The 26,536-nt window shown below is 48.4% G+C and overlaps 1 protein-coding gene across 1 annotated transcript in view; it reads left to right on the top strand.

Annotated features, from left to right (window-relative positions):
- The first annotated feature begins 296 nt into the window (after nucleotides 1-296).
- The window catches only part of LOC149365545 (cystathionine gamma-lyase-like), a 32,650-nt gene continuing 6,410 nt past the window's right edge, over nucleotides 297-26,536 (top strand). Inside the window, exons 1-2 of the mRNA XM_089543900.1 lie at nucleotides 297-639; nucleotides 20,962-21,043. Coding sequence (XP_089400026.1) covers nucleotides 466-639; nucleotides 20,962-21,043 — 256 coding nt within the window. The 5' untranslated portion in view covers nucleotides 297-465. The remainder of the gene's footprint in view (nucleotides 640-20,961; nucleotides 21,044-26,536) is intronic.

Here is a 26,536-nt window from a genome sequence, read left to right as displayed (position 1 = left end):
AGGACAGAAAAGAAAAAGAATAGAAAGAAGAGAGGGCTTGAAAAGAGAAGAGAGGAATAGAGGAAGAAAAAGAAGAGAGGACGAAATGAAAGGACGCAGCATGCTCGTACAATGTGCAGTTGGAGATGAGAGAGAAAGAAAGGACAAAAAAGAAGAAAGAAAGGCACAGAACAGAGAGAGAAAGAGAGCGTGCCATGTGTGTCGGTCCCCTTTCCACAAGGCGCCCTTTCTCTCCGATGACGCGCCTACTCGCCCTTTCTCTCAACTGCAGTTTTCTCTTTCACCCATCGCATCCGCCGGCGCTTCCCAGTCAAAGCAGTCGGCGTGGCGGGAGCGGAGCAGTAGGGCAGGGGCTGGACGGGAATAGAGCACGAGCGGCAGTTGCGAGAATCGGGTTGGAAGCGCATCCGCTCGCTTTGAACTACAGCACGTGGTCAAAAAGACAACGACGAAGAGACGAGAGCCATGGGCAGCAACAGTGGTTTCGACGACGACCGCCGGCTGGACTACACGAAGCTAAACTTCGACACCAACGCCATCCACGCCGGTCAGGAACCCGATCAATGGACGTCCCGCGCCGTCGTACCACCCATCTCGATGGCCACCACGTTCATGCAACGGGCGCCGGCTGAGCCTTTCGTAAGTGAACCACGTGCGCTATGCAACCAAACCGGTATCTATGCGCCAGTCGTTTCCTGAACTCTGTGGAGCTCAGCTGACGGTTACGAACTCATAGAAGTTCAATCGTTTCTTGAAGAGCTGTAGAGCTCAAATGAAATTTAAGAAAGCGTAGGAGTTGAGTATTCGTTGTTGTTTGTAAACTTGGCTGGCAGTCCTGCATATGTTACGACACTCAACTCTGATGAAATGCACGTGGCGTGGGGAGCAATAACTGACACATGAAAGCAAAGCGTGGCTGGTGAGCTCTCCGCTAAAATGGGAGAGAGTGTTTGTGTCATTCATTCTGCCCAGCTGCACGCCGCTTCCGTGTATGCTGTTCGAGCGGCGGCAGGATATCGTCCACGTTTCAAACTGCGAATGCTTTGCACCATCTGCGCTATTGAAATCGCCGCGAAGTCAAAACGTTTCTTTTTCTACCGCGCGCCTTTTGTATTGAGAATGTGTTGAAGGGGAATTAATAGCTGCTCCGAGAGTGGCAAGCGGAACGGCGGGAAAGGAGCACAGCTGATGTCGGTAGGGAGAGAGTGTGCGCCGCCGCGTATGCAAAGGAACTGCCACGTGTTCTTAGCAAAACAGCGCGCCGTTCAAATGACGGCACGCCCGCTTGTTTTCGGTCATTCAGGCGTGGCGACAAATAATGCTGATTTGTTGCAGATTACCTTTTTATTTATTTCTTGAGACATCGCCAGTCGTTATCCGCCGTGCCCAGTCAAAACACTACAGAAAATAATCTGCAGTTACAACAGGTTTTTTTAAGGTTTCTGCCCGTGAACTTGTAGTAACGACGTAATTTTTTTACAGTAACAACACAATTTTGTGCAGTTACTGCATAACTGTACTACAGACCATAGAAAAATACAAAGCAAAAAAATGTATTAACGAAAAACTGTTAAGCATTTTCTAGTATTTTTATTAAGGCTCTATCGTTTCTGTGTTGTTCTTTTTTTCGACTGGGCGCTGGCTCTGTGGTTATAATGTCCGGTTGCTGAGCCAATGGTCGCGTCATCGAATCTCAGCCCCGGCGGCAGCAGCATTTCCCTAACGACGAAATTCAAAACAACTGTGTGCCGCGTGATGTCAGCTATACATTATAATGTCGGCGCACAGTAAAGAGATCCAGGTAGTCATAATCAATTAAAAGCTCTCCACTACGACGTCTCTCAAAGGCCATGCGCATATCATTTATCATTACATGTCGAATCGCCGCGTAGTTGCAGAGCTGACGAATGATTTCAGCCACATGTTGTTCCTTTGTCGTGAGCTGACATCACACAGCACACTAACGATGCCTGCGGTACTCGGAAAGAGCTTAATCGGCACTATGATTGGAGTATGTGGCATACAACGCAAAATTCGGCCATATTCGGGTGTTAGAATTATTTCGGTTGGCAACAATGCGCCGATTAATTAAGGTTACAGACTTTTCGAGTTCTCTCGTGGGAGCGTGGCTACGGCTGGCTCATAACAGGAATGGTTTAGAGGTCATTGGAAGGAGCGTTTGGCCTTGAGTAAACTCTTTTCGGCTGATGTAGACAATATTACGAAAGCATCGAGTTTGGATTCTGAACTAAATAAAAGCCAGCAAGAGGTGGTACAATGACCTCAACAGCTGTCTCTCCTGTCTGCGGGCAGAGGGCACTGTTGTTTTTCCTCCTTTTTCTAGTCCTATGTGACGTATGTCCGAATGTCGAGCAAGCTGGAGGCAGCAGTGCGAGACAGGCCGAATTGACTCGTGCGTGGAGATAGGCGAGCGAAAAAAGGTGAAACGACGCGAATATGCGGCCCCTGATGGGGCGCAAGCACAGTTGCTGCTGTTGTCGTGGTTACGTGTGACAACGTTAAGGTGCTGCAGTGCGGGGCTTTGGTTTTTGTATGTGCGTCTTGTCGCCAATCGTATCGTTAATATGTGGCAACGATAGCCCAGACCTACATGAAAATTGATCCCGTGCCCCTGACGACACCACTTGAAGAAACCTAAACTCATTTACCTTTTTTAAAATGTCTTGTTTGTTACAGAGAGATCACACGACAATACAGACTGAATAGAGCTAAGTAGTACCCCCCTCCCCGGCTGATAAATTATTGACAAAGAGTCATGCCGTCTCCTAACTCATATATTCCCGAACCCGGTTATGTGTAGTCTTTATTATCCGGGCCAATATTCAAATGAGTGCAAGCTATGTAACGACAAAGCGGATCCCAGTTATATTCTTTGTAAATGCCATCTTGCCCCCCTGGAAGGAAAAAAAAAATAAAGTCGCTTGACCAATGGGAGCCTCTCCTACTCAGCTCCGATCCGATCCGGAACTCAGACAAAGGTTGTCCAACTACCCGAAGACGCCGCCAGGGCCTTCTGGCCGTCGTTTAAGCGAAGGGCCTAAAGCCCCTCAAACTGTTGGACATAAAAGTTTTACAATCCAATTCAATAGACAAGCATGAGCACACAAAATGCAGTCAGCCGGTCGATCGCAAACCCAACCTGACATATCGAGCTCAGAGGGGTAGGGCATGTGCAAAAAACGAGGTCAAGAGTGCAGAATGGCATCAGGAACAAGACATAACTTAAAATAAAAACAGGGTGTAGACTCTATATGCAGGCAAAATAATGCCAAAAACTCTGAGCAATAACCAAACACGAAATTCTTTAATGATTGCGGCGCCAAAGTACGGAATCTGTAGTTTAAAAAGAAATGCGAGAGCCGTAGAACGACGCGTGCAGTTGTTATCGTGGTGAAGGCATCGGCTTCGCGGCTATTCATGGCTTCGCTTTTTGGTCCGCGGTATAGACGCGCGGAAATTTTAAGCGGCACATGCTACACTTCGTGGGATGCGTTCCAAACGTAAGCAGAGCTTTATACTGACATCCCTGCTGCGCTTACTCGCAACCGCTTCCTGTGGCGGAGTCGTCGACCGAAATCAAGCCTCGGGGGCAGAGGTCCAGTATCACATCCTGCGTCGGCTCGCACGGAGCCTTGCCACGATAGGAAGCCGCTACTGGCCGTATCATCAACGAAGCAACGCCAGGACTGCGCAACACGATTCTTCCGTCTTGTAGAGGAGGTTACGCGCGTGTCAACAGTTCGTATAGAAAACACGGCCTCGGCGAAAGTTTCCTTCGGGCCACTGATCTTGGTGGAGCAGGGTCTCTGTAGCCACGTTTACATGAATGCGTCTTTTTTTTTCGAGAGAAAGAGCAGGTTTTGAGAAGTAAAGGTACGATTCGTCCTCTACTCTCTTTCGCGACGTCTTTGAACTTTCCCTCAAAAGGTGGACCGCGGTCGACTTTTGTCGCATTCATATAAACGCGAATCATGTTACGTATAGTCTCAGTGGTTACAGCGTTCGGAGGCTGAGCACGGGTTCGTCCCGAGCGGCGGCCGTATTTCAAAGCAAACAAAAAAAACAGTGTGCCAAAATTTCGACGCGCGCAAGAACCTCAGATGGTTGAAGTTTTATTCCAGGCATTCCAAATACAGCGCGCCTCACAAATTACCGTTGAGACATTGGCGCAAAAAAGAAAAAAACATCCATTAGTGTACTATCGGGAACAAAAGTATGCTACACGCGGCGGGAGCCGAAGCAGCGGAAAACTGCGGCATTTTGGCTATAGCTAAAGCACGGAACATTAAAACGACCCAAGGGACACGCCTGCTGATATAAAGGTCACACACTGGCTGTCTCGATCCCAGATGCCGCCTGTAGATGGCGTTGCAACTCAGTTTTCCATTTCCCCGGTACCCGCCGCGTGGAGTATACCACTTTTGTCCCCGATAGTACGTTTTGAGGGAGTATACAGATTTGAAGAGTGTCAGATTCTTGAACTCCAGCGTACGGAATCGACGACTTTAAACCCTGACATACGGCTTGCGCTGACGTCATCGCAGTCGCCATGTTGGAATAACATTAGCACATCACAGCCTTTACATAGCCCGCTAGCCACCGCACTTGCTCAATGGAAAATATGCGAGAGTTGTACTGTGTTGCGCTGTGTTTTACGGAGGCGTAAACAGCTAAGGCTATCGTTCACAGACAAGGTTAAATTTGAGAAAGAGAAGAGAGGTGCACGGTCTTTGTCGTGGTCCAAAACAAGGGAAGCTAAGCAAGCACTGTGTCCGTCTTGTGGTGGTGTCCACCAAGGGGAAATGTCTACTTCACTCCGCCATCATTCACTCGAGCCCCAAATGCGGAGGTGACGGCCACGTAGAGGAAGCTGCCGCGCAGCGTTTCGTTAGTTGTGATAACCGTTACACATGGCTGCGGTGGCAGAGAGGAAGGCCTGGGCGCGTGTGCAGCCATAAAGTTTATATAACGGGACATAGATATGCATGCTGTATGCGTCAGCGTGATAAACATTGCAATTAGGGCTCCTGTTAGAGGCATAAAAACAGCCACGTGTCTACTTTTGCGGCAACTACTACACGAGGGACGGCCTTCGGGGTAAGATGGCGCACGGTATTTCGCAACCAATAACTCCCAACACGTGCTGCCCAAAGCCGCAAATTCACGTACTTTGCCTTTTACGTCACGAGAAGCTTTTAACTGTCGCAGTGAATTCTCGGAGTCTCTTTTGCTGATTCGCTTGAAGTTTCGAGCTTGAACAATGGAGTCTGTTCGGGCAGAGCGAGCGTCTGTTCCTAAAGGACAATAGGAGATCATGACAATAAGTTGTCGTTGAGTCGGCATGCGCGGCTCAGGCCAGAAGGACAAGAAGAAAAGCTTGCAGCCGAAGTTGATGAACTCTGAAAGTGGGCATTCGAACGGCAAGTTCTCAAGCTGCAATCAGTGAAGGTTTAATACGATCGTAATATTACCGCCAGCGCCGTACTTCGAAAGGCTATGCAATAGCTTCTGAAACGTGCAGAACGTTGAGTTGTTAGAGCCGCGTTTTTCTTTTTCTTATTGCGTTCACGTCGTCAGCGGCACTCGAGTCCTTTATCAGCTGACGTATGCTGAAATGAAGAGGAAGAAAACACTCGAGCGGTGAGGTTAAATGATGACTGCAGAAGCACGTGGAACAGTTTTTTAACAGGTGCGAGAGGAACAGTCGCTCTTGCCCTTTTTCCTTTTTTTCAAAAGAACAGAGTGCAGCAACTGTACAATATATGTCAACGTCAGCGACAGCTAAGCGCGCTGGAGAATGAGGCAATCTAAGGTGGACCTTGCTCTATTAAATCCCCGCTCGATGTGACGTCTTTTTTTTTTTTTAGAAGTGCTTCTTTTTTCTTTCTATTTCATTTTCTTCCCCTTCATTTCATAGCGCTCTCCTTTCTTTTCACATTTTTTTTTATTTCGCACCGATAGTGATGTGGCCTCCCTCGAGTAAACAGCTTTGTATGTCGTAATTAAGATCTTCCGTTAATCCACAAACTGACAGCGATCTTAACTGGAGATTCATGCGGGTCGGGGAGCGGGTGTTGACAAGAATGCGTTATCTCTATCTAATCCAAAGAAGCTTGAGAATCCATGGGTGTTCATGTGTTTGTGCGTGTGTGTGTGTGTGTGTGTGTGTGTGTGTGTGTGTGTGTGTGTGTGCGGGGGGGGGTGTATTGCTGTTGCTATCATTTGTTTGCCCCCAGCGAGGGGAAAAAGTCTTGGGAAAATTGCAGGCGCTAACTTCGAGACACGGACACAAGAAACCCTCAAGACAACAATCTGGTTATCTTTTTTTTTGTTATGTAGACACAAGCATGACATCGCTGCCGCATAAACATACTGTTCGCAAAGGCCTCCCATTTATGCGCGGCGCAATCCTCCTACAGTTGAGGAGGAGGAACTAACTTTTATTTGTCTTAAGACAGAGAGGGCAAGGGTTAGGGATAAGGTTTAGACAGACTGCGGGCCCTCTCGGCAGCGCTATAGGTGGCTTAAGTCCATGCTTCATTGCGATCTCCAGGGCCCAACCCACTACCCGGAGTTGTACTACCTCCGTGTCAGAGCTGAGCAACGCAGTTTCCCACTGACTATGGCTTGAGATTTGGAGGCTAAGATGGGGTTGGTATTCTGGCTACTTGAATAGGATGTGATTGAGGTTTTCTTGAGAATGATTGCAGAGAATGCAGAGGGAATTCCGGATATATCAGGGAGTAGATATAGGGATTTGGGAATGTGCCCGTTTGACGTTGCCGCCAGGCAACCTGCTCTGCTTTGGAGAGGGATTTGTGGGAGGTGGGTATTTGAGTCGTTCGTTTCGATAGTGGAGAGTGATGTCATGGTAGGTTACCAGGCGCTCCCTCCAGAACCACGGGCACTGGTCGCAGTGTGTGTGTGGTGTCGTAGTGTGGTGTGGTGCCGTAGGGTGTGTGTTATGCTGCCGTAGAGTGTAGGGTATGCTGCCGTAGAGTGTGTGGTATGCTGCCGTAGAGTGTAGGGTATGCTGCCGTAGAGTGTGTGGTATGCTGCCGTAGAGTGTAGGGTATGCTGCCGTAGAGTGTGTGGTATGCTGCCGTAGAGTGTAGGGTATGCTGCCGTAGAGTGTGTGGTATGCTGCCGTAGAGTGTAGGGTATGCTGCCGTAGAGTGTGTGGTATGCTGCCGTAGAGTGTAGGGTATGCTGCCGTAGAGTGTGTGGTATGCTGCCGTAGAGTGTAGGGTATGCTGCCGTAGAGTGTGTGGTATGCTGCCGTAGAGTGTAGGGTATGCTGCCGTAGAGTGTGTGGTATGCTGCCGTAGAGTGTAGGGTATGCTGCCGTAGAGTGTGTGGTATGCTGCCGTAGAGTGTGTGGTATGCTGCCGTAGAGTGTGTGGTAAGCTGCCGTAGAGTGTGTCGTGTCGTAATTTTTTTTTATGCGGCGACGGCCACTTCGGATATGAAAAACAAATGCATCGCAATAAACCTGGTCGTGAATTAAAAAAAAAAAACAGGAGGTCTTTTCTTCCTGTCTCACTAGAAATTATTTGCCTGTCAGTGGGCCTGGGTCTTTTGGACACGTCACACTCCGTAGCTTTTTGGCAACTTCTACAGAGGGTTTGTAGAATTGAAAAACAGCGCAGAAGACGACGGACGAGAAGAGGCGATACAAACACAGCGCTCACTAACTGATGGTTAGTTAGCGCTTGTCGCGTTGTTGTTGTTAGTCAACGCTGTTGCTGTTAGCGCAGTTGTTGTTAGTCAGCGCTTGTCGCGTTGTTGTTGTTAGCGCTTGTCGTTGTTGTTAGTCAACGCAGTTGTTAGCGCAGTGTTAGTCAGCGCTTGTCGCGTTGTTGTTGTTAGTCAGTTGTTAGGGTAGTTGTTGTTAGTCAGTGCTAGTCAGTGCAGTTGTTAGTCAGCGCTGTGTTTGTCTCGCCTCTTCTCGTCTGTCGTCTTTCGCACTGGTTTTCAATATGGCGGTCCAAGTTTGCCGTCATCCTTATAACCGGCCTTACAACCGACAGTGGAGATATGCATACCCTTCATGAGGTTCCTTATGCATTGGTCTTCTCCCACAATGTAGGCAACCTACATCTACGGCCACGAACACATAGCGCTGGAGTTCGTCTTTTTTTTTTTTTCTTTATATCCATCCGCTTAGCGTTTAGAACAGCTCAACCAGGTTCCGCAAAAAGACATATGCGCTTGCGCACTTCCACGCGACGCAAATGCGCATGCGCAACTGTTGCATGGAATTCCTTCTTTGAAGCCTGTGTCGTGCATGCAGAACTCATTGTTTCGAGCTACGGAATTGAAGCATATTCGCTTTAAGAGCGATAATATGGCCAAATGGTGACGTCATCACTTCTATTTTTTTATTTTTCCCTCCTAGCTTTTTTCTCTTTCCATTGGGTGTGCTAATTCATTGCCACGCCTGGAAAAAAAATAGGGTACGCTTATGGCGTTGTGAACGACTCTGTGTCTCTCATGGCCGTGCCCCCCGTATATTAGGGAGCGAGCGAGCCGCGACTTATATGCAACGAGCTCAATAGCTCACCGCCTACGCGTGTGCAGTAATGTGCGCCGAGACGAGGCACGCCTACAGAAGGCGGAAAAGAAACTACGTTCCCTCCCTTCTCTCTCTCTCTTCCGTCGCTTAACGGCCGCCCGGTGCTCACGCGGCAGTGTTTGCGCGAAGGCAAACTCGGCAAGGTGAAGAGTAAAGAAAAAAAAGATGCCTTGTTCCGTCGCAGTCGGAGAGTATCTTGCCCACGCAGTCGGCAACACATGCTGCCGAGTCGCCAGATAGCTGCGGAGTAATGGAGGGAGCGTAATTAGACTCCGAGACGTCGTCCTCGCTCGGGTCTTCTTTGCTGCCTGTTGTTGTGTGCACAGCAGGTGGATGGGGCACGAGGTCCTCCGCGTTACGGCCGCATATAACATCCCGACAAAACAAATAACAAAAGAGCATGAAAAGTATGTGGGCACGTAGCTTGGCGGTGCCCGAAGGAGCATAGACACTATAGTAGGATACAACTGAAACAACAGCATTTGCTAACACTGGGCCACGGTCCGTGGCGTACTATATCACTCCGCTGGCCAGTCACAACAGTAAATGAAATGTACTCTTTAATTGACTATACTAAACGAACCAGGTATGAAAATTCTAGAGCTTGTAATTTATTTTCTTGCGATTAGATTCTTGTTTAGTAACGTTTTAACAACGGACTACTTTTTTTGTCGTGGAGATATTCTGTGCTGCGGTCCTGAATGTGGGCGGAGCTTCACTGCAGATTTAAGTTGTAGCCGACTATAATTTTCGATTTATCTTTTCGTAATGGTGCGCAAGACATTAGGAAAGGTAAATCGACTCGTGAAATTCGCTTACACCCAGTAAATACTTTAGAGCCGAAATCTCCATCTCGTCTTATTTGTATTTCTACAGCCAAACAGTGACAATAGAGAGATTTATCATACCGAAGACGTACTAGCGGAGACGTATAGCGGGTTTATGTGCGATTGTTGCGCACGCGCAGTAGTCCTACCTAGCCATGCGCTGGCCACTGCGCATGCTCAGCTCCCGTACGTAATAAAACCGGTATACGTCTTCGCTAATACGTCTCCGGTACGCTAAAAAACGTCTAGCGACGTCAAAGTTTACTTTAGGTCACGCAGTGCTCAAAAAAACAGAGATTGCAGTTGTTTCTTCATTCACTGTTATTCCTGCTCTTAAAGCAGGCTGGAGTAAGAAATCTAGTGAATAAAAACGACAAAGCAGCGATCATATCGCTTTTTTTTTTTCTGCTTTATGCATGTATGCCTCATGTAACCTGAACTCTGACGTCATACCGGTTTCGGATGTTAAAACCGAGGCACGGGAGAAGAAATTCAACTACAATTTATTTGTCGCGCGAAGGAGAATTCCACGCGATGATTCGTGGATACTAAAATCTTTTGCGCCATTTCAAATAAGAGAACACGCAACCAGAAATTTGGCGTCCACACAACGTTAACTCTGCGAAGGCGTCTCTGTAAGTATCAAATGCGCATGATTAATTTACTTTCGGTAGCACTGAGCCCGAAGGGCAAGCCTTCGTTGTGTCGTCGTCTTCCTCGTATTGGTCGGGGGTGCAAAAAATTGGACCTCCGTTAAAAGGACTTCGAGGCAACGGGCCGGGGGTTCGTGTACGCGCCGGCAAAACGCATTTACTCGACCTTTATATGACTTCCAGGGCATTTTTTTTTTCGGCGCTCCTGCTATTTCGCTCTTCTGCGCAGCTCTGTCATGTGATTTTCTTCGCAGAATTTAAGCGACGAAATCTATCTTACGTTAAGCTAAAGAGGAATGCGCGGTGTAGAGGTTGTGAAGCTTGATCGATGCTGTACACGGAGGCTGCACATGGCTGTACAGCTGTAACAGGCTGTAGACGGAGCAAAACTGACGTCTCGTTAAAATAATTACCGCGGGTGATTGTTTACTACAGTCTGCCTGCCCAGCCATTGAGGAGGTTTGACTATCGATCAAAAGCGTGTTCGCTCTGGTTAAAACCGGCGACACGACTGTGATAGCCGGTCTTATATCGCGCAAAAAAGACCAGTTCATTTCAGAAGTGTTTACTACCCACACATTATCTCGGTGTTCTCGCATAGCTTTGCTTAAGTTAGAAAACGCCCCCTTTTTTCCCTCCTCCTTTCTTTGTTTTCTTTTTTTCTCGGCGAGCTGATTCCACCATCCTTATTCTGCACTAAGCGACATTTTTCTACCTCCCTGTTCATGTATTACCAACATCACTCCCAGACTCTTGGAATAATGTTCTCACCAGAACAATCCTGGTAATGTTCATTTTTCTGGGAAAACAATTCGGACACACTTCGGTTGAGGGCGCGGATAGTTTTTCAATGGGGCCGCCGCGGTGGCACAGTGGTTATGGTGCTCGGCTGCTGACCCGAAAGACGCGGGTTCGATCCCGGCCGCGGCGGTTGAATTTCTTTGGAAGAGAAATTCTAGAGGCCCGTGTACTGTGCGATGTCAGTGCACGTTAAAGAATCCCTGGTGGTCGAAATTTCCGGAGCCCTCCACTACGGCGTCCCTCATAGCCTGAGTCGCTTCGGGACGTTAAACCCCATAAACCAACCAACCAAGTTTTTCAATGGTGTGCGTCACAAATTCAAAAATAGCTGCGGCCGCTTCCTGTAGCTTTGGTAGCATTAGGGAATGCGAAATTTTTAAGTGCGGTTTATCGCAGTTCGGAAAAATCGCTGTAGGTACGCTCCTCTATCATGCGATCTCGCGAGCAGTGTAGCAGTTCAACATAACTTTCGGGCGATGTAGATGGTTCGTGGTTTACCGCTTGTCCCTGGCTTTTGTCCCGCCTCGCTGTTTGACCCGTCAGTGCGCTTTTCCGCTTTACAAAGTGCAGTGTTGTCGGTAGGGTCAGGACCTCCGTGACGTCATTGTTGACGCGACTGGTCCCCATTTGTCGTTTCTCGGACACTGTGATGGGAACAGTACATTGCTGTCACCTGCCATCGTTGTCAGGACTTCGGTACGCGGTGAACGACTGCGTTTTTTTTTTTCCTTTCTAAAGCAGGATTGCACTGTACGTCTACATTCGCGCTTACTCGTGTCCGTCCAAACACGCCTGGATAACGAACATTTCCCTCGCATGTCCTTATAAGCGCACCTAATCCCGGCCGCGGCGGCCACATTGTGATGGAGACAAAATGCAAAACGGCCATTGTGCTGCGTGACGTCAGTGCACGCTAAAGAACCCCGCGGCCCTCCACTACGGCGTACATAGCATAGCCAGTCGGCACTTTTGGGAAGCCAAACATCAAACACCACACACCATACGATTATCATTCATAATCGCGTGTAGACTGCGCTGCATACCTAGTCGCGAAGGGGGTAAGTTATGTTATCCAAATGGGCTTGTAACAAACAGATGAAAAGAAAGCAGCAGTACACTCAAACACGAATACGCCTGTATGTGAGTAAAATAGGGTAGTCTGTCCTCTAGCACATACCCTTTTTCCATACCCTTTTTTAAAACAGTGTGCGCTAGAGGATTGCTTGCTTCCTTTTTACTCCTCTGTGTTTATAGAGTGTACACGATGAACAAGATGGCCTCGATGGAATACAGGGGCTTCTATGGCAACTCATGCAAGAAGGGCACAGGAAAGACGCTGTAGCGGAATGCATGGTCCTCTGTGGAGGCTCCCATAAGAAGGCTGTCGATCTAGTCATTTTCTAGCACTAAATACATTATTTTTCTAGACCGCTTGAAATGTGCAGAAACACTATGTCGGCTGACCAGAACGGCTTTGTTTCTTAATTTTAAACTTTATTGATTAGATGGCGAGTTAATCCGAAGTAGTGCCGGTCGAGCCCCACAATGACTAGGCGATGATGTTCATATCTTGTAATATCTTGTATACGGCTATACTCAAACATGGCGACAAGCCGAAGAACGAGACATGATAGATGGGACGACGTATAATTTATGGACGGTGGGCCTAGTTTGACATCTCCGCCCCGCGCCACTGCCGACTTTGTCTTCTTTTCCAAAATAATTTATTTATATATAAAGTCTTCCAATTCATTGCTGTATTTCTTTTCCTCCTCAAAATAAATACGGGAATGGACTGAAGGAGCACGCGCCGGAGAAATTGAGTAACACCTGTCTGAACCGGTAGCATGCCTCGGCTATCAGCAACACCACGCGCGGTCATGTTGTCGTGTTGTTTATCTCCTGTCGCGGACGCCTGGAAGCGTGGCGGGTTTGCGCAACCACACCACTGTTTGCTCCCGACCTCGTCGTGAAGGGAGTACCCTCTCAGACGTTTGTGTACTACTTCACTCGAAACAACGTCTGATCTCTTGTGTAGCGTCTCGAGTGGTGTGGCCGTTTTTCTGCTCTTTTTCCCCCTTCTCCAAGCGTCGATTAACTGGCACGAGTGCCCTTTCAAGCCTAGTAGACAGATAAGATCGCGAGCTTCGGCATGTGTCTGCACTCAGTACGTTGACCGACTAACGTGGTTGGTTGTTTGCCGAGCAAGCGGAGATGGGGAGGGTAGAGTACTTAACGGTCCGCCGACCTTACAAGCCACGAGGGGATGGAGAGGCCTAATGAAGCGTGTCGACATGTACAGTCTTTGTCAAAAGTAGCCAGGCTGCATGGTTTGCTTCTAGCTCGTACAGTAGAGCCCTTACAGCTTCCTTGAAGCTGAAATGGTCGTTAAAGGTAAGGAGTGGGGGTCTTCTAACCTTCGAACAACTTTTGATCTTTAGGAAAGTCACAAGGGCTCCACTATACAAGCTAGAAGCAAACCATGCAGCCTGGTTACTTTTGACAAAGACTACAACTTAGGCGCTTGTCAAAAACTTGTGGGACACTGAAGTTCACCTCAGGAGTATGACGCGATATCGTTAAAGGACCCCCTAAGGTCGCTTGGGGGTCCCCTGGCGCACCCTTTCTTGGACATCGACGCGTACAGTCTTTGCCAAAAGTAACCAGGCAACCGTGGTTTGTTTCTTAGCCGCGTAGTGAAGCATATATGACAGCCTTTAAGCTCTGAGCCTTTGTAAAGTAAGGTGAATCCTTGACCTCACATTTTAACACCTTTCGGTCTTTAGGGGTGCCGTAAAGGCTCCGTTATGCGGTTGAGAATAAAAAACCTGTTGCTCAGCTCCTTCTGGCAAATGGGGTACGTTTGTTGCCATCACATACTGCTGTATTACATATCATCGTCCATGTGACTGTAATTTATGACCAAATCAATTAAGTGTTCCTGTAATGTAATACGCCTACTCGGCGGTATGGAGTGATCGTACAAGGCCTCCATTTATCGCATTCAATGAACATTCCTGAGTGGTGTAGACTTAACGTGCCTCGCTTCCGACCCGAAGGATAGTGGTTCGATTCCGCTTCAACACCTTCTTTTTTATTGTCAGCGAAGCTACGTCTAAGGCACTACCACCTCGACCAATCAGGATTTACCAGTAACGCCGACACCAGTTTTCTCGCCGAACAAGACCTTTAGCGCTTTTGCGCTAAGTTCATCAGGTTAAATAGCTGAACAGGAAACCAGCCAAACTAACGAGAAAATACGAGACACTGAAGACAATACGTCGATCAGCAAGGCCAATATAGGGTATACTCAGCGCAGCCAGCATCACTCACCCGACAGTGACAGAGAAGATAGCAAATCAATCGCCAGTGGTCTAAAAGTTTCCTCATATATTGTAGTCTGAATTGCAGCACATCTGAGTGACTGCGCACAATCCGTCCGTATTGGGAACTGCACGTCCAATCCACTAGAAGTTTCGCATGGGGTTCCACAAGGTTTACTGCTGGGTCATTAACTGTTTTTGATTTCTATAAATGACAGTCCCAGTGCTCTTGAATCGTCTGCACAAATAATTTATTCGCCGAAGACAGCGTTATACTCCCGAATGGCGGATACAACTGATAGAATTAAAATCAAACTATGCTTGCAATGTGGTGAGGAATGTAAATTAATTACTCCAAGTCGGCATTTGCTGATATAACAAGAAAAAACGCGATTTCCTTTTTACTGTACATTTGGTGCAAACTTTTTGTCGAGTGTACATCTTTAGGAGTGATTACTCATGCGGAGTGATTACTGTCATACTCATGCGGAGGAGGTCAGCTCTAAAGCGTATCGAAAACTCCGCTATTTGAAAAAAAAAAATGCGGCGCGCACCAAAATACTTGAAGGTAATTGCGTATAAGACATTTACTCGCCTGGTTTTGGAGTAGGCCTCTTCCGTTTGGAGCCTTCACCAAATGTATTTGCAGGATAAAGTCGAAAAAAAATTCAGAAAAACGCAGTGCGTTTTGTTGCTTCGGGTTATAATAGAACTGACTCTGTAACTGGCGTGCTGGATTGTTGCGATCTGGAACTATTAGAAACACAATGAGAAAAAGACGGAAATTGCTTTTCCAGACAAATAGTAAGCAAATAAAAATAAACAACGAAACATACATTCATCCCCCTCTTAAAACACTACGCGTTTGAACCACAGAGCCACAATACAGCCTTATAAAACACTCCTAGATGGTTTCCAAAACTCTTTCTTTCCTTGTATTCATTTGTGAAATGGCCTTCGGGACATGCGCTGTAGCTGCACAAAATGTCAGTTTGATATTTTAGTTTTTTTCGTACCAGCGGCAACCAGAGAATTAAAAACTCATCACGCTTTTTGTTATATCTTGCTTCTCCATTCTAATGTTATTCGCCCATTTCTTTGTTATTCGTTGTTGTGGCTGTAATCGTTTTTTGACCCTGCTTTCTGATGGCGTGCTGTCAGGAAAAAAAAAACAGTCAAGCATTGACAATTCCTCTCGTGTCTGTAAAAAATGTGACCAAATTTCGTTTATGCCCTCAAAAGTGGTATTCCTCGCACTATTGCACGAACGCCATTTCCCATTATACTTATCGAAGGAAAGTCAAAGCGTTAGCTGCCATATATGCAGGAGGCCCCCAGGAAGTTTACCAACTGAAAGTTTCGGTTTCACCGGTAGGGTTAGCGTAGTTAGCGGGCGCATACTGCTACATTGGCAGGCGGTGACATTGCGATTTATTTATTGCATGCGTGTTAGTATGTGCACGCAATGTTCCCTATAGACGGTCAGAAATTACCCTAATTTGGTCTCACATGACGGTGGCCAACTGCTATCGAAACCAAGGGATATAGGAAAATTTTTGTTAAATTTGTGGTCCTGATGAGTGGAAAATTAATAGTTTACTTATTTTGTCGCTTAAAGATAATTTTCAGAAAGCAGAACAATAAATAACCGCATGCCGTCGGTGGAATCCGAACTCACCGGCGGCATGTGGTTCTTTGTGTAGGCTTGTACGAATGTTCCAAAAATGTTTTAGAACATTTTTGTAGGCTGGTTTGGTGAAGCACTGACGAAAGTCAACGGCACACAGCGCTGACCTGAAGGCTTCCAAAATGTCAGAGTCCTGAACACATTCGTTGAATACCCTGTCGCCGTTCGAATAAAAAAAAAATAGCACTGAGAAATGACGCTAAACAAGAATTCCGTCTCTTTGATATGACGGTCGTATTGTTCCAGTCTGAGGTACGAAATAAAAAGCAGCTTAGCGAAGCTATCTAGCTGAGTTTCGACACACTCACACGCGGCCAGTCTGTAGGTGGTCACCCCCACGTTTAGGTTTCAAAACACAAGCTGCGCTTCAGACCGCAGGCGGCATCTCTAATACAGCTGCTTTAGCTACGTCATATCTATGCACACCATAGAGTTTCTTACTATTACCTAGAGGGAAAGCTGGCAGCCCGTCTATGGGAGTTTACATGGCGACCCCTCGAGACCACTTCAGCCACCATGGGCGCTCAAAGCATCATGGGGCGGTGTCTACTTGTTGCGGAACTGCAACTTTTGGCCAAAAAATAATCAAGAAATAAAGCTGTTTGATAACTACAAACGTCCTAACATTGAAAATCTTGTCTAATGATTGCAACAAACGAGCAGAAAAGCATTTAAGTGCAAAGTTTGCCCAAAATTAGAGACGACTCGCTCTCCTATTAGCCTAGTAATGAACACTATAAAAACTAATATTTCGTACTTAACAGGCGCACTTTTAAAAGTAAATATGTTTTCAAAAAAGATGTTGTTGCTTAAATACTATAAGAGGTTTTTTAATGGCATTTCGGAAAAGTGAAACCTTTTATTGGCGTCGTGTGTCGTCGCGTTTTCACTACTATGAGCTTTGCCCACTGCGTTCGCGCGAAAGTCGTCTGCGCACACACGAACAGCGTTTTCGGAATGAAAAATTTTAGTAGTGCCACTCCATGTTCCCGAAAAATTACGACTGTGCCGCAACAAGTAGCTCACCGCCCCATGATGCTTTGGGCGTCCATGGTGGCTGAAGTGCAGCGCCGCCAGCTTTCCCTCTAGGTAATAGTAAGAAACTCTATGATGCACACCGCCTTTGATGGGCGGATTAACACTGTCATTGTCACAACAGGATGGAATCTGCTCCGATTCTATTTCTTTTTTTTTTTGTCATCATTCCTTAGCGACGTCTTTTTTGTGTTTGTGTGACCATGCAATTCTCAAATGTCTGCTTTCAGGACTTTTTGTGACGTTTTAAAAGCTTTCGGGTCAGCGCTGTGTGCCGTCCACTAGTTCTGTCTTCTTGTGCAGTACTGCTACTACGGTGGCGAACCTTGTCCACAAATGAACAAGCGAACATGTGGGAGGAACGGAAATGCGGGCGCTTTAGAGGAATGCCCGTAAGCGGTCACATGACAGGGATGGACATAGGAATTAGTTTTACCAACAGAATGGGTGGCTGAGCTGTCGCTTCTTTGCCGTGGTAAAGGGCCAAAAGGATTCTTTTTTTATTGTTTCTAACTTGGTCAGTGAGGAAAAAAATAATCTTCCCAATTGCCCGGTATATCCGAATTCGGTTTAAGCGTAGCCTTCCGTACAAGCGCTGCCTTCTGTACACGCTTAACTACGTCTTACACGGTCGAACGCTCCTCGTGTTTGCCGATCCGCGATGGCGCATCGCGATTTTGGCCCGTCGTGTGATCCGTACCCGAACACGTGACGTTGTTTAGCCGCCACGGCACCTTCTCGCCCTCGTTTTTCTGTTAGCAAACTGCGACCTGTTTACAACAGCGACGGCCGACGGCGGTCTCGTGACTTCCGCGTTGTGTATACCTGCGTTGTCCACCGCCTCTGTCCCAGAGGCTTGCCAAAGGCAGTCGTATTGACCAGCGCCACTTTTTATCGAGGGGCCGACGAGGTCTGCTTGTGCGGCTGGCGCCGCGGGGGACACTGCGATAGCGCCGGAACTGCACCCCGCCTAGCTCGTCCGATGACTTATCGCTACGCGACAGTCGACCTCATCAGCATAGCAGTCAACAGGCCACAAGGGCTAAACGCTCAAGTGGTGGCCGAACGAGGGCGACCGGTACGTGGTGGTGCAGGGACTGTAGTCTTCCTCTGCTATAGTTGCTCTACGCTATGCGGTGTTTTTAGTCCTGAAGCTGCGCACTCATGACGGACGGCGTAACTGTAAATTTCGGCCACCCGACGATATTTCTATAACCTGCACTGACATCGCGCAGCACGCGGAAATTTTTTCTATTTTGCCTCCATTGGAATGCGGCCGGGATTCGGCTTCGTGACCTTGTGCTCATCAGCTGAACGTCATGACATCTGACCCACCGCGGCGGGTGGCTGTGATGAGGTCCAAAACGTCAATTCCGTCGAGATGTGGCGATGCGGCATTGCCGGGTTGAATGCTCGTTGAGAGCTCCGAGAGCTTTCCTCTGCTCTCATCCTTGCTATAGCTAGATGGAAGCAACAGGGCCAGTAGTAAGTGCTCGGGATAAGGTGCTGAAGCAGCGCTCCTAACACACTGTATCTGCGACACTAGCCGTGCACGGTGCACCCTTCACGGGTGCATGGGTGCATTAACGGAGTTAACGTGCTCAGCGCACCCTTTAAAGAACAATATGAAGAGCGTGGAAAGGGTGCCTTCATTAGTGTTTACGCCCTTTAGGGTGTAAATTCTTTTACTGCGCAGGAATATTCCATTGATAATGCTCCGCCAAAACGGCAGCGATAACCTTCAAATCGCGTTAGACTATATGCGTCAGTGTTGTGCGCTTTCACTCTGCAATGTCCGTCTAGCCACTTAAGGGAGTTAAAAGGGAACAAAGTCCTTTAGAGTGTAAGCTCTATACCGGTAACAGCGACGAGGAGTAACACTGCGCGTCAAGATTTGTGGGTGCACTCTGAACACGAATACGCTTATATGGGAGTAGAACGGAAGAAAACTTTCCTCTAGCGCACTCCTTTTATAAAAGAGTAGCATAAAAGACAGCTTACTCCCTTTTTAGTCCTTTCTGTATAGCATTCCACACCTGCACAACTCGACAGCTGCAATTGCGCAGAAAAATGTTCTCTGCGACAGGAGGCCTGGTAAAACTCTGGGCTCTAATTTCGTCTCTGCAAAGCTATCGCCCAGGCTTAACGCTGCGAATCGAGCGGAAGACCCTATAATAATAGGTCGCGTAAATGGATAATTGGATGCCTGCTTTCGTCATCGATCACGCAACTAATGAGACAACTGCGCCGTACCTAGGCGTTGGTCGACACTGCGTTATGATTACAGTATGTCACGCGACAATTAAGGCACGTGCGCTTCGCCGAAGAGAAGTTTGAGGGCGAAATAACCACCGACAAGGACGATGCGTGCTTTTGCGACGATTGCGAGGTAAAAGGAGCTTTCTCCCCGTCTGAAATCGCCGCCAGTCGGACCGACTATTTTCCCGTAATTATGCCCCCCTCCACCTTTCCCCATCGGTCAATTAGCTAGCTCGACAAGTGCAACGAAACAGAAAAACGCCGCTTTTCGCGGCTATATACGTATACTACGAGACAGAACCCCGCCTTCCCTATTTTTCAATGTACTTTTCCTCATTTTCGTAAGTCTCATCATACGTTTCTCGTATCTTGGTTGAGCTAGCGTGAGCACACACCCATGAGCCAGACGAAAGGGTACCTTTATCCTTCCTCCTGAATGGAGCGACGTGCTTTTCATTTTTATCTTATTCATCTCGCCACGCTTCGTAAGCTTCTCTGCGCCGTTGGCTTTTTTCAGAAAAGGCAGCTCGTTGGTGGTTCTGGCTCGCGAACTGAAAGTAAAATTGAAAAAGCGGCACGCATTGGGTGGAGCACTTCCTACAATGACGTTGTCCAGTCAGGAGAGCGTCTCTGCGCTTTTGATGAAGGCCGGTACACAGGTGAAGGAAAAGTATCACCAAGTGACGATGAGCGACGGGAGACGCCCGCTACTTCCTCTAATTATAGCAGTTTCAAAACAATATGCACTATGCACAATCTATGTTATCCAGTGAAAGCATCTGGTTTAGTCTAGTGGGGTTTAACGTCCCAAAGCAACTAAGGCTGTGAGAGACGCCGTAGTGGAGGGCTCCGAAAATTTCGACCACCTGGGGTTCTTTAACGTGCACTGACATCGCACAGTACACGGGCCTCTAGACTTCTCCAAAGAAATTCAACCGCCGCGGCCGGGATCGATCCCGTCTTTCGGGTCAACAGCCGAGCACTATAACCATTGAGCCACCGCGGCGGCCAGTAAAAGCATCTGATGGGCTTAAATAGGCGCGAGATACTTGGTTGCATGTTTTCTTTTTGTAATGATGCTTAAGAGATTAGTATACATGGGTCGGAAAGTGGTATTTGCCAAATAATGTTTAATCGAATTTCTTCTATCATGCTGTTTCGGTTTAGCAGCCGAAAGGTGACTGTGACTTCAGTATAGGTCACATGCGGCATGGCAAAAGTGTTATGTAGTCGTTGCTTCATCGTTTTGATTCACTACAACGCTAAAGCCAGCCTGCCTCAAGAGCCGGAACAACAATAAATACAGAATAAACGAATATATCGCAGTTTCTCATGTCTCACGTGACCTGTACTGCCGTCACCGCCATCATTCGGCTGTTGAAACCGAAACATGAGAGAATAAATTCAATAATATACATTTAGCAGACGTTGACGTAAGCAACGTGGTGATTCATGTATGCTAATGCCTTAAGCGTCATCACACGGAAGAAAATCTTCAACCAAAATGACGCGCACTACCGGCGCTAGAAGACAGACTAAAGCGTCAGTGGAGTCCACCATTTACTACCGATGGGGCACACCAGTGCATGCCTTAAGTCCACCGATCGTGTCCACCTCTCATGATTTTCTTTCAGCACCAGCAGTAAACCCCACTGTGCTGCGTTCAATAGAAATTGCAGAGTACAGATCTTGGACGCGGCATACATATTTGGAACTGCGTCGCAAGCAGCCCGAAAGTGTGAATGGCCGCTTACTGTGTATACTGGTATTCCCGTTGCAGGAATTCGAGTACTCGAGGTCCGGCAACCCGACGCGAAAATGCCTGGAGGAGTGTCTAGCCGCCCTGGAGCACGCCAAGTACGGTACGTATGCAAGCTGCAAACCGACCGTGCCTATAGGGAGCATGCACCGACGTCACCATGGCCGCCATTTTGGCGTACATGGAGCATGGCCAAAGGCAGCGCGCCGTGTCTCGCTGGTTATACCGTCACCTGCTCCGGCCTTCGCCGCTGATTCAAATTGGCACCATGTGAATACCTCGTATACCTTCGCCTCCTTGGATGCATTCAAGAAGGCTTAAAGACAGTCCAGGTAGTGCGGCTAACGCAAGGACGCGCGCAGAACGTATGGGATCCACCACCTCATACATGATGTATGGTTCTCCTAATCTTTCTCCCTTATATATCACCAATTTCAAACATGTAGCAAAAATCAGCACGCGAAACATTGCCATGGGAACCTGATTTTACCCTATTCTTGCACCCCGAACTTCGTTTTAAAAAATCGAGTTAAACCCGATTTCTCCCAGAAAATGAGCCTTCTTGATGATGTTGGTTTTCCAGTTCACAGACCCGAAAACACTGCAAGAAAATTTGTCGATATCTAGTGCTTATTCCATAGAGGTGTCTTTGGGGATCATACACCTCTTTTGACGCTCGTTTTATGAGGCGGATGAATTTGAGGAAAACCTCGAAAATGGTAACTTAGGAGCGAAACGCGTATAGATAGCGACTCCGATAAGATGGGTGGTCGGTAACTGTTTGAAGCGCTACCCACACTAACGACACAACCCGATCCAAGGACTTTGCGCGTTTAAAATCGTCGTTGTGACGTTGAATATTTTCGCACTATACAAATAAAGGCAGGCCGGTCTTGCTCAGCTGCTTTTTTTTTTTAGTGGAACCTGCGATTTACACATTATGAATTGTGCTGCAAAAAAATTACCCGGGAATACCCGAAAACAATCTTTTTTCTGAATAACCCGATTTTCATCCGAAATGGAATTAAAAAAAATATCGCCCGATTTTAACAGCCATATAAGTTCACTTCGTACTCGGTCTGCGCCGACCAACGTTAACGCCAGCAAAGAAGCTCGGGGTTCAGCAAGTCCGTCAGTCAGCTAAAGCCAGTGGCGCATTGGACTAGGGATGCCACCCAAGTTGTTCGAGCAACCTTCCTCAATTCAAATAAGTTTTCTCTCTCTCTCTCTCTCGGGGACGCTAACGCAAGCTTAGTACGTTAAAACGGTGATGGTCAGCAGCAAGCCATTCTTTCTTTCGAGTGCCATAAAAAGACATATCGGCGTGGAGGCAGACGCAGCTAGACGTTATCGTAGCAGAGACAACCTGCACTTGGGAAAGCGGAAGTGCCGAGCAGGAATATTGACTCCTTTCGAAGGCTAACCATCGAGTGGTCATCCGACTAGCGAAGCACGCGTGACACGACACCTAAAGATAAACCGAAGACGTCAGTGCCCAGTCACGAGGTGGATCGAAATCCGCTCATCGTCTCACAGCGTCCAGATAAAATAAATAAATAAATCGAAAATGCAGTGTCTGTGCTAATATCGCGCTACGTGGAACCGCAACGCGCGATTCGATAAGCGCAGCATATATTCATTCTTGCCCGCGCCACAGAAGTGAGCAGGCTCGAAAGTTGTTCGACAAGATGTCCATGCACTGACAAGAGTCGCTGCGGCTGCGCACACTCGAAACGAGCTCAGTAAGTGGCAGTTGTGCGCACATAGCGCAGTCTGGACGGCCTTTACTCGAAGATAAGGGGAGACTTGCAACACCCGTGACAATGCGAGGTTGCTCAAATCTCCGAGGGCTTAACGAGCGGTGGTGTGTGCCGCTCGGGGCACAGATATGAACGGGCTGTCAAGCAGGAATGAAACGCGAACACGGGACCGCGTGGCTCCTGGCATAGACCGCGCCGTCTAGCAGCGCCCACGATAAGCTGCCGACAAGGGCGTCCGCAGAATTTTTTGCAGGGGGGGGGCCCCGTTGGTGCCCCGGGGGGGGGGGGGGGGGGGGGGGGAGGGGGGGGGTATGTTCGTAGCAAAAAGGCGCTATTTGCGGAGTAAATTTATTTATTTATATATAAATAAAAATTAAACAAAATGCACACATGAAAGAAAAATTACAAACAGCAAATTAAAGCGCGGCTAGGAGAGGTACATTGGAGTTTATCAACGAAGAAACAACTAAAATTAATAAAAAATGCAAAAAGATGCTATATCACTTCGTGGAGAAGAGTGCTCAGTCTTCCTGCATACGGGTTCTCGACTCACCCGGATTGATGACCAGCACACAGCACAATATGTTCGCAAACACGCAACTACAGTCACTCAGTCAGTCTTCCTTGAACAGCAACTGTAGGCGCCTCGGATTTTTCTGGGCGAATTGCGTAATTACACGTGTGATAAATTCACTTCTGTGCTTCATTACACGCTCTCGGTGCACACTCATCATACACATTGATTGGAAAAACTGTTGAACGCGTACGTTGAAAACAAAAGATGACTATATATACAACGAAAACTTATTTACAAGATAAATGCACGCTCGCAGCTTCATACACCTCGCTCCATCTTGCTTGCGCATCCGCACAGTCGAGCAACCCCACACACACTGCTCGCCGCTCGTCGTTTTCTCGTCCGCTGTCTTGGTTGTTCTCAGCTTCGCTGACAACCGGCCACTAAAAACACCCAAGCACAAACACAGAGGCGCGCACACGTGCGAGGGCTTACTTGCCGCAGTATCCCCGAATGCGCACTTTGGGGGTGAAAGGAACGCCGCGCAACTTCCGAGGGGAAGGGACACTCGCCACTCCGGTCGGAAAATTTGTTTTTGTGTTTTTATGGGGTTCAGAGCCCCAAAACGACTCAGGCTATGAGGGATGGAGTAGTACAGAGTTCCGGGTAATGTCGACCACCTGGGTCTCTTTACCATGCACTGACACGCACAGTACATGGGCGCTGTTGTGATTTGAGGCCCAGCCAGAGGTGACAGGCGAGCCAGGCAGGCGCCATCGGGCTGCGTTGACCAAAGGCGCTGGTTTTCACAGAAGACGCAAAGAACGCTGTTGTGGGGGCGCCTCGGAAGACTGCGTCGCCGTGAACAAAAGCAGCTAATCCCCTTTGCCGGAGATTCTGAAAGCGGCGCTTCTACCGAACTGCGCGCTACACGTGGATCGGAGGAGACAGCGAGCGGCGGCGGCGCCAACTCATCGCCCGCTTGCCCCTGAGCAGCCCGACAAAGCGGGGGTGGACACGGCTGATTTGTCCTTCCCTCCTTAAGAATTCATCGGTGACCGGCGTAACGACATAGGCGAAAACAAGATGCCCCGTGCACTGTCTGCCTCCGTGTCGCTATCTCTCTAGAGATCAAAGAAACAGACACCCATCTCAAGGCGGCTCGAAACACATGCTCGCCGGTGCCGCTGTATGTCTGGAACAGGTCGCCCTTCAGTAGAGCTAACGATGGCGTGGTTTGAAAACGGCGGAACGACGCACGCCCGGACGCGGCATTTCGCAGATGTGACCATGCGGGGCTGCTTTTACCCTTTTGACTGAGCGCACCACCGCCCCTGGTGTGCGCCCATCACTCACGGTTCGAGTGAGTGATTTTCCAGGGGGGTGCAACCGCCCCCCCTTGCCCCCCCCCCCCCCCCCCCCTCCGGACGCCCATGGCTGCCGACATTCCTGTGCAGAGCTGCCTTGGCGGCTCAGTGGTTGTGGTGCTGACCAGAAAGACGCGGGTTCGACCCCCGGCCGCGGCATCGCACTTCGATGGAGGCAAAATGCTGGAGACTCGTGTACTGTGCACGCGATGACGGTGCAAGTAAAGTAAAGAACCCCAGGTGGTCGAAATTATCCGGAGCCCTCCACTACGGTGTCCCTCCTAACCCGAGTCGCTTTGGGACGACAAATCCCACAAACCTGAACCTCCCCATGCACGGGCGTCGCCCCGAACTTTAATCACAGCTCCGCGATCGCCGTCCATCGCCGGCTTGGCGCTAGGCGCCGCGGCTTCATTCTGACATCCACGGTATCCACGATGACGCTCTAGCTGTCTTCTTTTTTCGACAACGGCTATCTTTCGATGATAAAAATGACAGCCACTGCTGATTAAGTTGCTCCCTGCATCTGCGTTCCTACGACCACTCTCGTAGCCAACCAACCAGCAGCCGCTTCACCCAAAAGCTTGATTGCATCGTCGTGCGATGTCGATGGCCCGTCTTCTCCAGTTAAAGAGCACATACGCAGCTGCAACATTTAGCACCGGTTAGTTAAAACGGGATGGAGGCAGGAGATGGGTGCATGCGTTTTTTGGGAAGCAATTTTTGGGGGGATTTTAGATCTCTGTCCTATCACCAAGAAAAACTGAAAGCACAGCATCACGCCATTCGGCTTTACTCAATTTCAACAAAACCACAAACAGCACGCCGAGGAGCTAGAGTGTCACGTGCACCTTCATTCATGACCAAGTTTATCCGGCAGTCGAAGCTTCATAATCTCATCGATATATATATAATTGATAACAAAATCTTCAAGGCAACTGATTAAAAATATAAGTTGGGGAAGTCACATTGAAAAAATTGGCAGTGGCTTAGCTCTGGTTAAGCCTGGATATACAAGCGAAAAGCTGCAGTTATGCTTTGTTTGACGTCGTGGTTGTCGCAGTTCGCGCACAATGCACTGGGAGCACCACGATAGCGGTGTAGATTTTGAGCCAACTCCCTCGCTACCACTTCTGGGTCTTCTTTTCTTCGTTCCATGGCGAATGTCTGCGTCTCTTCTACGGCCGCCGCCGCCGCTCACACGTGCGTTCTCGCAACGCCTTGCCAACCTTCTCTTGGGACGGCGGCGGAGACCGCGCAACAGCGGCAAGGGGTAAACCGGTGGCGAGGAGAACTGGCGATGGAGCGCACGCCGCGGCGCGCGGCCTTTTATGTTCGCCGCCGCCGCTCGGGCGTTATTGCAACGCCTTGCGATAACGCGATAAGAACGCGATAAGAACCGCTTGCAGCAGCGAAGGGAGGGGGTGGCGAGGAGGAGGAAGGGCGCGCCGCGGCGGCGCCGAGGGGTGGCTCACGCGAAGCGCGGTGTTGACGAGCCTAGTGAAGCTTTTCGCTTCAAAACCTTCAAAACCTAAGATTTATTCAACGTTTCGACCAGGGACTGGTCTTTTTCAAGAATGATCATACAGTGCATGGAAGGGTCTTCTTCCATGCACTGTATGATCATTCTTGAAAAAGACCAGTCCATGGTCGTTGAATAAATCTGTTAAGTTTTTCAATGTGACTTCCCCAACTTATATATACACACACACGCACGCACACACACACGCACATACACACACCACAGCCAGAAAAAGAACAAAAGAAAAGTCCTGCTAAGCTTATGGCGTAGCTGGGTTCAGCGAGATCAGACGTCCAACCTGACAGTCGCCTGTGAGACAGCACTGCTCACCCGAATGGCGATTGTCACCCGAGCGACACAATCCAGAATACAGTATGCATGAAAGCCTCAGAGGTGACTCTGCACAAGGGCAGTTGCTCCGAAAGCTTTC

The sequence above is a fragment of the Amblyomma mixtum genome, chromosome 1, assembly GCF_055824585.1.
Source record: "Amblyomma mixtum isolate Tamu chromosome 1, ASM5582458v1, whole genome shotgun sequence".
Lineage (NCBI taxonomy): Eukaryota > Metazoa > Arthropoda > Arachnida > Ixodida > Ixodidae > Amblyomma > Amblyomma mixtum.
This window is presented reverse-complemented; position numbering and strand designations above follow the sequence as displayed.